A 12,607-nucleotide genomic window follows, 5' to 3' on the forward strand; every position below is an offset into this window, starting at 1 on the left:
GTAAACTAATTGTTTTAATAATTGAGACATGAAAAGTAATTATTTTGGCATATTTTCCTTTTTAGTTTGACATAAAATTACTATTTTGGTCACTATGAATTCCTATATTCAATATCATCTCGAACGTCGAAACCATGTAACGTTGTAGTAGAGCCACTAGCCAGCGATCGAAAGCCTTCAAGACGTTAGTATTCAGTATCACCCGACAGACAAATTGTACACATATTCATAGCTAATACTTTTGGTTACTTTCCGTTCAACATTGATCTACAATGTCATCTTTGTCATTGTGGAGGGATTTTACAAGTTTGGAGAAGAGTTCACCAAGCGAATCAAGGCGTTGAGTGGTGTAGCAAGGGGTGCCTTCAAGCTGCTCGCCCAGTAATAATGGACGGATTTAAAACTAAAAACTAAAGGTCTCGGGTTTAAAACCCACTGTTGGTGAGGAAGCTAGACTTGTGGTCACGGGAAGGCTGAAATGCCACTACGAGTCTTCCTGGCCCCCAGAAGGAATAGATGACCGTGACTTGTCACTAGTTGTCCTCTTTTTAAACAAATTAAAAAAAAAAAAAAAAGGGAGTAATTATGCTTGAATCAAATGACAGCTTTGTAATGACATTTCTTAGTATCCATTAAGAGTCAACTCTCATGTAGTTTACAACACGTTATAAGTACGAAAGCTTGTTTTTTTTATACAGGGCTAAAAGTTCTATTTGGATAAATTTTCAACCCTAGTTCCTTTTGCATTAATTTTGCAAAGTCCCTTCTTAATATCTAAATTATAAAAGCAAGCAGTGTACCGTCTTATGTTCCACTTACACTGAAAAATGTTGCCTTCTAGCACATGCAGTTATGGGGGAAGCGAAAGTGCAATTGTGCAATTCCCCAAATTTGAAGGGCCCCCAAAAAATTTTGTCATCTAAACCTATATGTAATAATCTATATATTAAAAAAATTTCTTTTATTAACACTTTAAAATCTCATTGTATACCGTGTGAAATAAAATATTTGAAGTGTCAATAACAACATTCCAAAAACGATTGGTTTTTTTTCTTCAATTTTATTATATAATAATATTTTATATTCAAGTGACACTTTAAAATTAGAGTTTTTAAGATTTCTTTTTTTTTTTTTTTTTTTTGTTTGGTTGTCTAAGATTGAATTGTTTTTTATTATTTAATGAAGATTATGTAACTTTTTTACTTATTATTTAATGACGTTTGTAAAATTACAATTAGTGAATCCTAAAATTTATTTTCATTTAAGTTATTGTTTTTAGCATCAATAGATTGTTCTACTTTTTTTTAGAAAACTATCTTAAGGAGGGACCTTTTAGAATTTCACACCGAGCTCCCAAAATCTCAAAGGCAGCCCTCTTAGGTATGTAAAGTTGTGGCTTCTGTCTAGTTTGGGCTTTAGGGCCTCTTAGGTGAAAATTCAGGAGTTCAAGCTTTTGATTCAAAGAGCAAGAAAAATTGCTTAAGTACTCTGTATTGAAATAACAATATTAATTCAAGGGGAGAGATTCATACTAATACAACAAATTACAACAAGAGGAATAAGCATAAAGAGGAAGCTGTGATGAATTGAAAGAGGTTGGAGAAGATGTCTTCTTCTTTTTTTCGGAGTAAATAAAAAACGCTAGCTATTACGAGGCTTTGTTTCTTAATAATTTGAGAAAGAAATGAGAGAGTTGTTTGAATGGTTGTTTGAGTGCCTTCATCTCTTCACCTCTTCTTCTCTTGTATTGGGAATCAGCTGCACCCATCACTCCAAATTTAAGAATGAGATAATATTAACCAATGTATTACATCATAGTTTTAGCCTAATTTCCGCTGTTCTTATCCAAAGTCATAATTTAACTTTAGATCCAAGTAGTCTTCCTGGCCTTCTGGAATGGTAGACTGCCGTGACAAAGTCACTAGTTGGTCCCTTTTTAAAAATAAAAAATGTAAGTGAAATTTGGACAAATTTAAGCTTAAACATATGAGAGGTGAAATGTCTAAGAAGAATCTCCCCACATCAGGTTTCTCACAATTCAGAAAGTTTTCAAGCTTTTATATCTTAGTTTTTTTGATCGAAACTTTAAGCTTGAAAACATTTTTCTTCTTTTTTACTATTACCAATTTACTTGAAAATCTCAACATTTTTCTTCTTTTTTACTATTACCAATTTACTTGAAAATCATGATGAAACAAAATTAATTACAATTTGAAAGCAAACAGCTATATGGCCTCATCGGATTATCTGTTTTGCTTGCTGGTGGTGGATTGATCTCACTTTCATCAAGTGGAGAACCAGCTTGTGTTATGAAGAATTGTTTGTTTTTAATATTCACATCCAAAACAAAAAATTAAATAACATCTCTCACCAGTTATTTAAAAAATAATAATAATAATGCTAGGGAGATCAAAATTTTAAACTAAATTTGCAAATCAATGAGTGACATCAATAGAAATTATGTCACATCCCGGCCCGGGCGGGACCACTTCCCGGACCCGACTCCACCATAGCACGATATTTTCCGCTTTGAGCCCCCAGCACACCCTCACGGTTGGTTTTGTTTCTGAAAACTTATACGAGAACTTCCCAGTGGATCACCCATCTTGGGAATGCTCTCGCACGCTACTCGCTTAACTTTGGAGTTTTGATGGAACCCCAAGCCAGTGAGCTCCCAAAAAACCTCGTGCTAGGTAGAGATGGGAATATACATATAAGGATCACTCCCCTGGACGATGTGGGATGTCACAAATTAAGCATGTTAATCAACACTAAAATAATCATCAACATATACATCATTGGTTTACAAAATTTGGTTTAGAAATTTAGTCTCTCTATTTTTACGCTTAAAAAATTAGAGCAAAACAACAAACATGCATCTCGATTGTGATTTAATTAAGTGGTACAAGTTAAGGAATAAAATAACTGCAATGTGTTCAAAATCCTCAGTATGAGGTCTTTACTTTATTCATGATCATGAACTATTACATACCATGTTGACCAAAATAAAAAAATAAATAAAAAATTTAATACATACCATAAGTCCCTTGCAAAAATTATGATCTTCGTTGATCATGTTCAGAATTCGTGTAAAGAGGATAAGATGATTTAATGGACCTTGATAAAAACTGATCGGAATTTTAACCTGGACGAAAGATAAAAGAGTCCAGACCACAAATACATATTTGTAATCCTCCAGCAAGAGGTCTACAATTAAGTTGGGAGGCTTCTCAAACTAACCCAGATGTTGCATTGTTTAACCATATTATATTGTGCCAACTTATGTGCCATTCCACTTGCAATTCTATTAACATGATTATACTTCACCTTGTACTATTTTTTATTTTTATTACCAAAAAGCAAAATCATTTTGAACTTGAGTACCTTCTATTCTCATCTCCTTCCCTCTCATCATCTCACACATTGTTTTTTGTTTTATTGTCTCTATAAAAAAATCAATATAAGATGTTAACGTGATTAAACCATAACCGTTCAAATAGGAGGGGAGGGAAGGGAAGAGAATCCTCCTCCCTAGTACTAGGCTTTCACACCATTACTCACGTGAACTGGATACGAATTTTACAAAAGTAATTTACTTATTATTAATTTGCTGGTAATGAAGGAATGAAATAAGTTTTAAATTATCTTCAATTAGTAGTGGGCATGCCGATATTCAATTGTATTTTTCACAAGCATGCATTTCCTATAAATATTTCTCTTTTTACAAATGACTATAAATAACAGTGGAAGAAAGCAGGGAAAGAACCCAACACATATAAATCAAACATGCAATTCGTTTGTGGTATTCAGATCAAATTTAAATATGGAAGACTCATTAAACTTTATGAAAACTCTTTAAAAAACTATGCAACCCTTAAGACGTGGTATTAATGACACACCCCGACCGAAATCAAGACGTGCTGGGTGTCACGTGAGAGTGACGTAGCCATGTGCACAGTGCGGAAGTATAAATAATAATAGAAAAGCGAATAAATAAAAACCAAACTACTAGATAAACTAGTTAAAGTAATACGCTAGTGTAAGACTAAGTGTGATAAACATAATCAGAGCACAAAAAGCCTAAGTGCAGTCCAGTAGGACGAATACTAATTACACAACATCTAAAGGTGATCCTACATTTGTGTTGTTCTGTCAGAACCACCGTCAAAGTCCTTGTAAGCCACCAAAGCGCTTCTACCTAAAACCTAGAGGGGCGCAAAACAGAAAATGTGAGTGGGAAAAAACAAAGGTTTTCAAAATCATTTCATTCTCAAAAGTTCTAACCCCTCTCCGTAAAACCTGTATAATTTCCCAGAAAATAGAATATATGAATATATCGAAATCATGCTCAGAATAACAACATTCATAAATATGCCATGACGAATTTCTCAGCATAAAGTATAAGTAAACTAGGTGATATCAATCAATGCAAATGATATGTCAGCCGGAGTCACCTAACGTGACCTGTACGGCTGAATCTAACGCTTGAATCCACATCTCAACAACTATACTTGCACATGAATCGGAACCACCTAAAGTGGTCTGTACGACAGGATTGGGTGTAGATAAATACGCTCGAGTGCTACGATCACGTGAAGACTGTGCGAATAATCGTGAATCACCTACGACTCGGAACCACCTATAGTGGTCTGTACGACAGGACTGTGCACCTAACTTGGATCCAAGATGAGCGTGTGGTGCGGGAGGTGAACATCACGTGAAGGACTGTGCCCTAACTCTGGGCTGGAGCACTAACACCAGGGTGTAGGTTTATGAGCTCTCAATGCATCTCACATAACTACTAATTCACAACCATAAACTATAAACTTAGCTGGCACTTACCTGTGCATCCGCAACACCAAACATTCATATGTGCAACTACTAATGCATAAATAAATAGGCAGACACTTTGCATGGCATTTTAAAACATATAAACATTCAATTTCATTTTTTTGGGAAAACTCTCAAGTATATAGGTATATACGGAAAACCAAAAGCCCACTCACTGGTATGTGGAAAGGTCGTAGCCCCCAAGCCTTGAGTGACTGCGCTCGTCTTCAGGATAGGTCTCACCTATATACGAAACAACTATAAAAACGTCAATTTAAAGCACATAACCAAAACTATGTAATAACTTCTCATACAATGTTCAAATGGGCTGTTTGAATATACCAACGTGATTTACTCAACCTCACGAACATCCCCATATTTTTAAAATAATTTTCTGAACACCCACGCACTGGCCAAGGCATGGCCAGACGCGCCGGCCATGCGCGGCCAAACCCTAACTGGCCCTAACGGCCGTTAGGAATATTCCGTTAAAAACTTAACAGAAGTTAACGGCCGTTACCTATCGCCGTTAGAATATTCCGTCAACTCTAACAGAATATTCATCTCCTTCTCCAGCAAGCCTCGCCAATTGCCGCCTTCTGAGCCTCGCCGGTTGCCGCCGTCTGCAACTTGAATTTTCGCCGGAAACTAGAAAATATTCAAATCTTCATATCTTCATATCTTCTTCATTTCTCAACCAAATTTCATGAAAATTGTACCAAAATGAATCTTACAACGAGTAGAACAAAACCTTACCACCTCCAAGCCTTGAAATCCACGGGATCTCACCAGAAAATCCTTCGATATATCGGCCAAACCTACAACTCACTGAACTCGAGCTTCCCGACATCCAAAACACCTCAAAATTCTTCCCTGAGCTTCGTGAAGACGTTCTAAAGCTTCTTATGACCTTAAAAACTCCTAAAAGCCTCACAATAATTAGTGCAAGAACAGTGCATGAAAATTGGGGTTAGGGTTCTGGAGGTTTTCGAAGGTTTCAAGTCTCACAAATGGTATATATGAACTCAGAAACTTGCAAGGAGTTCAAATCTTACCTTCTAGACGTCGATCCATGCGTGTATGGTTGGTTTTGAAGTTCGTCCGTACAATAGTAAAGGAATGGAAGAAATCCGAGAGGGAGGAGAGAGAGAGAGTCACAGAAGAGTGGTATGGGTGTGTGTGTCCTATTGAGTCAACAACCAAAAACAACTAACCGACACCCCACAACACCAACTAACGTCCAAGGGCAATTTAATCTTTTCACACCTGCGGTACAAATAATTCGGGACGGGCTGTCACAATTAATCCCAAGTGAAATTACAATTATTAGCCACAAGAAGCCTTGACTAATTTCAGGAAAAACCCTCCGACCAAAATTGCATCAAATTACTTTTATAAATATACTAATGGTAGCTATGCATTAAGATAACTAGACATATTCAAACATGGTGATTAATAATTCAAAACTTGCATGCATAATATCATAAGCAAACTGAAAAGCTAAGGCTTATAGCCTCACCCTAGTAAAAGGATTAGTTACGTAGAACCATAATTAAAAAGTACAATATTATTAAAAATATAGATAGAAAACACCTTATAAATAAACTTCAATCGTCAAAAGCTCTCTAAACTGAATTCCCCAAAGTAGTGCGTTTTTAACCCTAATAGCTAAATAATCTTATTTATACTACTACAAAATAAAATCCTTACCATAAAAGTTCTTCTAAAACTAGGAAATATAATAAGTTTAGAGAAACTAGGAAACATAATCCTAATGAATAATGGGAAATCTGTCAGCAAATTGATCAGCCACTTTATGGGCTCAAAACAGCTCCAAAATGGGCTCAAGATAACTATCTTTAAAGTTTAAGATATCCTGAACGTATATCTAGAAGGGTCCATCGTCAAAAAACATCTTCCTGGACGCCAAAAAGTCCAATTAAACTCAAAATGTCACTTTAACAGTAGTGTGCACTGCTCATTTATTTCATCACCATAAATTATCCGCTTGATAGAAAATTTTGACACTTTGATACGAATAAGTTGAAAGACTCACAAACATCCTCCAATTGAAAGTACTCCAAAATTCATCTGTTTGATCATATTTTGCTCAAGAGGAGGTCGCATGTCTTACATTTAGAATATAAACCAAAGTATCAAAATTCTCACATAATAACTAATAAATAATACTAAGATTAAGGTAAAATATATAGCATAATATTGACTCATCAATGCTCTAATTGCCTTCCATATTAACCCATCAAAATTCTATGGCCCCTCTCACTTTCTCTTCATCGCAACTCCCCTTCGTCCTCTTCATGAAATTAGGAAGAGTGATGACAAGGTTGTGGACGTCATGAGTTCTCTTCACTGTTTGCAGGTATATTATAATTATGGGAAATGATCATTTTCATATCTCTTCTTCCTAATCCATCAAGTTTAGAGATCCGGAACGTTAAAATTTAATAATCATATTAGTTTATATTCTGATTCTACTAAATGAGTGAACAATTTTAAATAAATATTTTTTTATATCGATTTCAGAACATTTTAATAAACAATTTTTAATGAAAATCCAATTTCTTCAATTTAATTAGGCATAATAAAGAAGGAACCTTCCCTTGAATTGAAATCCTTTTTGATCAAATACTTTTCAAATTTCCAAACGCGTCCTCGTGACAAAAGTGTTACACGGAAGGACAACCCTTCTCCCTCCTCTCCCTCTCCTCTTCATCCATCCGATCCGAAGCTCTTCGATTTTTAATTTTCCCGATAACCAAACAGGTCTTAACAAATCAGAAAATAAAATCTAGGGCTTCAGCACCTGCAAATCAGGCTCCGATACCCCCTTTTATTTTTCACCCCATCGATATGAAATTATTCGAACTCTAGGGTTTCTTTTCCCCTTTTCGATTCCGGTTTCGGAGTTCCGAGTTCTGTATGTGTGATCGGTCAGGCGAGATTAAAAGAGATGTATAGCAATTTCAAGGAGCAAGCGATAGAGTACGTGAAGCAAGCCGTGCAAGAAGATAATGCGGGAAATTACGCCAAGGCGTTCCCTTTGTACATGAACGCGTTGGAGTACTTCAAGACCCACTTGAAGTATGAGAAGAACCCTAAGATCAAGGAAGCAATTACCCAGAAGTTCACCGAGTACTTGCGCCGCGCCGAGGAGATTCGGGCGGTATTGGATGACGGAGGGCCGGGCCCGGCGTCTAACGGGGATGCGGCTGTGGCCACCAGGCCCAAGACCAAGCCCAAGGATGGGGAAGGCGGCGATGGGGAAGATCCGGAGCAGGCGAAGCTCCGGGCAGGGCTGAATTCGGCCATTATAAGGGAGAAGCCCAATGTGCAATGGAATGATGTTGCTGGTTTGGAGAGTGCCAAGCAGGCCTTGCAAGAGGCGGTTATATTGCCGGTCAAATTCCCGCAGTTCTTTACTGGTAATAGATGGGTTTTCCCTTTTGTTTTGACAGTGATAATAGTTTGCTTCAATTTTGATATATTGACTTTAGCTAGAAAGTTGAGATTTTTGATTTAGAATTTGTAATGGGTAGTTGTTAAACTTAGGGTAAATATTGGATTTTTACGGTTTCAACACGGAGTGTGAATTATATACTGTTGATGGCTAAAGCAATATGGGGTTGTAATTGGTTTTTAGTTCTAAGTGTTGCTGGTGCTGCATTATTGCCTTGAGTAATGTTGGGGTATTCGGCATTATATTTTCTGATATGTGGGGAATTTTGTCTTCGATAGTTTATATGTCTTTACCTTAGTTGGGTTTGCAATTTATTATCCGACATATAAATAATTGATACTTCCGAAACAAAAGTTCATATGTTATCAATGTTGATAGCATTACCTTATTATTATGATATATTTTTCCTCATATCATTTTCATGGTTAATTTGGAAGCACTCTTTTTGTGCATTTATCATTATTATCTAAACTGCTTGATATCTGTTATGAAGTGAAGCTTTCCTTTTGATTCATCCTATAAAAGCTAATTTGTACCCACTTACATACTTTTAGGCAAGAGACGGCCATGGAGGGCTTTTCTATTGTATGGGCCTCCTGGAACTGGAAAGTCTTACTTGGCCAAGGCTGTTGCAACTGAGGCGGACTCGACATTTTTCAGGTAATATATCCATCATTTATGTGATGAATTAAAATTTAACTAATTAAAAGTTGGTTGATACTCTCTAATAGAAAGCACGTGATCATATAAAGCGAGGTTGGCTCAAGGGGTTAGATGGTACAATATTGCCTTAAGCAATCCATTCCTTATTGAGTACCCTCACATATTCGGGCTATAAGCAAGAAATTTAACCCAAGCCATCAAGGTCTCGTATTACCTACCTGAGCTCCTGTCTTTGAGGTCCCAGTGCCTTTATTTTGAGACCTGGACTCAATTTAAGCTCCCCCGGTGCTTATAGTTGAGAACAGAAAAACTTTTGTTCCAAGTATACTTGACTTAGATATATTGTGCTTGTGCTTATGCTTCCTTTACTTTTGTTCCATTTTATTTCCAGATGTCTCTTCCTGATGATTTATAAATTGCTTCTTTAATGTTCCATTTTCTTCTGCTAGTATTTCTTCTTCAGACCTGGTTTCAAAGTGGATGGGTGAGAGTGAAAAGCTAGTTTCAAACCTTTTCCAAATGGCTCGTGATAGTGCACCATCCATTATATTCATCGATGAGATAGATTCCTTGTGTGGGACTCGTGGAGAAGGCAATGAGAGTGAAGCTTCTAGACGAATTAAGACGGAACTTCTTGTGCAGATGCAGGTATGTTTGTTTTGTGGGAATTAGTGTAGTAAGGCGCCTTCACTATATTTTTGAGGCCCTCAAACTTTTAGTTTTGGATTATTATTGCTATTCCGAGACTCTTTTATTTATTTTTGGTTTGAAGTCATTCATGTTTTCAGTTGATCTTATCTGTGATGTATATTAGGGTGTGGGAACCAATGATCAGAAAGTTCTTGTTCTCGCAGCAACAAATACTCCATATGCACTAGATCAGGTAAGTAGATATATGTGAAATTTTCTTTTATGGTTTCTTCCCTAATTAATGGAGGCATTATACGAAGGTGGCTAACTGGTAGTACTTACAGGCCATTCGGCGCCGTTTCGACAAGCGTATATACATTCCCCTCCCAGATTTAAAGGCTCGTCAGCATATGTTCAAAGTACTTTACATTTTCCTTTAATTTTGTATCCATTTTCTTTTTACGAAACAGGCAATAAAATAAAATTTACGGGTTCCAGTGATTGATAATTGTTATGGCTTTTAAACACATACTAACCCTTTGTGATTTATTTATTTATTTATTTTATTTTATTTTTTATTTTTATTTATTTAATTTTATTTTTTTTTGGTGGATATTCTGAATAGGTTCATCTAGGAGATACTCCTCACAACTTAACAGAAAGTGATTATGAAAGCTTAGCTCGCAAAACTGATGGTTTTTCGGGTTCTGATATTGCTGTTTGTGTAAGCACAAGTCATTCACATTTCTGTGTGCATCTCTGTCTTTCGACTACCTGCAGTGTTCCTTGCATTAAAGGGTTAATTGAGAATAGCTCACAACATCGCCTGTTTGTTTGGTATTTTTGGTTTGCTCTTTTCTAAAATTGGCAGGTTAAAGATGTTCTCTTTGAACCTGTTCGTAAAACGCAAGATGCCATGTTCTTTATCAAGGATCCTAGGGATATGTGGATACCATGTGGACCAAAGCAACCAGGTGCTGTCCAAATCACCATGCAGGAGCTGGCGGCAAAAGGACTCGCTTCACAGGTATCTGTACATGTTTGAATGCTGGAGTTCATAAACTTGCGTACCTGTTTTGGCTCAATATTCTTGTATTTGCTGATCTGTTGAATTCTGGACATACAGTGTAAATACCAGATTATGAAGTAATGGGTAATTTTTATTGGGTTTTTCATTTACAAGCCCTTCATAAGCAGCTAAACTTACACTTTAGACAAGAACACATAAAACCGAATGCAGAAAACACTGTTCTGATTTTGCAACTATGAATAACAAGTGAATAGTTTATTGAGTTCTTGAAGTGTTTTTCTATTTATAGACGGGTTTTTTTTTTGTTTTTTTTTTTAAATTTCCTGACTTAATAGTTCATGTTATCATTTTGAGAGATAAATTTCACTTGGAATGAAATCATCCCTAAAAGGATTGCCAAATTTTCATTGTTTTAAGAAATTACTATTCTACGAATCATGCATGCAAATGAAAAAGGAACTCCATTAAATGGTCAGGTGAACAAATTTGAAGTTTTTCCTTTTAAAAATTATGTTCAATGTTTAAAACTCACCAATGTAATTCTTCTTTCTTATTAAATGCCTTGCAGATCCTTCCGCCTCCTATCACAAAAGTAGATTTTGATAAGGTGCTTGCTAAACAGAGGCCTACAGTGAGCAAAAGTGACCTTGACGTCCATGAGAGGTTCACAAGAGAGTTTGGAGAGGAAGGGTGATGAAGTCTGTGTATTTATATATGACATCAATCCGCACTTGTCGTCATCGCCATGATTTGTACTTTACGAAGTGCTGGATTTAATGAATTACATACTCTGAATTAGTTTCTTCAACGAGGAAGGTGACTTGACTTCCCTTTTCTGTATTGAGATGGAAACACTGGTGTTTGATACATCTTGAATCGCTTGTTTTGAAATTGTGTAAATGACAGTTGAAAAAGTATTGCTTCAGTTGATATGTCAATAATGTTTGTCGCCCTGTTTGTCGAGTTTTACAGATATCTTCGGACAATTACTTTGATTCCTGTCGTATTTTATCTAGTGAGCAGTTGTCACTGTAATGTGTTCGTTCTGGTTTCGTCTAAGATTTTGTACGTTGTCAAATTTTTAGTATCTTGTGAATGATTTAACATGAAGACTTGTGCATCAGTTTAAGTTGAAAGTCGAGTTAGTTGCTTCACCGGCATTCCTCTGATCCTCTGCAATTTGTTTCTCAGTTAATCTCGTGTGCTTGTAATGGATATGTTTGTTTCAGGAGTGGATGCGCCGTCGGAGGAATTGGGTCCAGAGTCCGGCCGAGTTCCATGATCTGGGATTCAATTACCCTCTCCAAATCCTTACTATTTGAAGTCCGTGCTAGTATCTCTTACTGTTTGATTTATTTCATTATAATTTCCTTTTTTTTTTTTTAAGTATCTCGTTATGTTTTAACACGTAGGAAATTTGATATCTATTTGTAAGACACGTTTGGTACCTAGGATTGGATTGGATACCAGATAAAGGTCGGATTTTGTCAAGATGAATCCCATGATGGAGATTTATCCCTTGCAAAAATTCAGTAAAACGAAGGAAAATTATCCCATTCCACTGTATAACCATTCTATGTTCCAATAGCTTGGATAAAATTTGAAAGTTGACGTTCCTTTTTTACTTTAGCATTCCAAATTAATTTTAGCATTTCTTGAATTTGGTGAATTATTTACTCCAATCTACCAAAAACTATACTTGTGTCTTATATTTGGTTGAATTAGTCTTGGAGTCTAATGTGTGAATTGTGAGGAAGCTACATTTGGAAATCTTTGAATCTTTGTATGCATTAGTACTACGGTCCAGTGATATTCTTCTTCAATTGTAAGTGAAAGGTCTAGGTTCGAACGTTAAAAGCAAATTGAACCACATTATTAATAGCCCACTTCCTATCCCTTTAGTGTAAATAATACCGTTTGTTAAAAAAACCAAGATATTATATTATTTATTAAAAAAAAAAAAAAATGAAACAGAA

At 36.0% G+C, this 12,607-nt stretch overlaps 1 protein-coding gene across 1 annotated transcript; it reads left to right on the plus strand.

Moving 5' to 3' along the window:
- The first annotated feature begins 7,467 nt into the window (after positions 1-7,467).
- LOC103954219 (protein SUPPRESSOR OF K(+) TRANSPORT GROWTH DEFECT 1) lies at positions 7,468-11,584 on the plus strand. Its single transcript, XM_009366023.3, has 8 exons — positions 7,468-8,273; positions 8,863-8,968; positions 9,421-9,619; positions 9,786-9,854; positions 9,946-10,020; positions 10,227-10,325; positions 10,473-10,628; positions 11,200-11,584. The coding sequence occupies exons 1-8, from the start codon at positions 7,802-7,804 to the stop codon at positions 11,323-11,325; spliced, it is 1,302 nt and encodes a 433-aa protein (XP_009364298.1). The 5' UTR covers positions 7,468-7,801; the 3' UTR covers positions 11,326-11,584.
- Positions 11,585-12,607: the final 1,023 nt, after the last annotated feature.

The sequence above is a fragment of a genome, unplaced genomic scaffold (assembly GCF_019419815.1).
Source record: "Pyrus x bretschneideri cultivar Hongxiangsu unplaced genomic scaffold, Pyrus_bretschneideri_v1 Contig5, whole genome shotgun sequence".
NCBI classification, from domain to species: domain Eukaryota; kingdom Viridiplantae; phylum Streptophyta; class Magnoliopsida; order Rosales; family Rosaceae; genus Pyrus; species Pyrus x bretschneideri.

What these genes read in the sequence shown, in the direction of transcription:
- LOC103954219 (XM_009366023.3), top strand. Translation starts at nt 7,802, where the DNA reads ATGTATAGCAATTTCAAGGAGCAAGCGATAGAGTACGTGAAGCAAGCC. An exon ending in ATTCCCGCAGTTCTTTACTG is followed by an intron (nt 8,274 to 8,862) that starts GTAATAGATGGG and finishes ACATACTTTTAG; the next exon opens with GCAAGAGACGGCCATGGAGG. An exon ending in CTCGTCAGCATATGTTCAAA is followed by an intron (nt 10,021 to 10,226) that starts GTACTTTACATT and finishes TATTCTGAATAG; the next exon opens with GTTCATCTAGGAGATACTCC.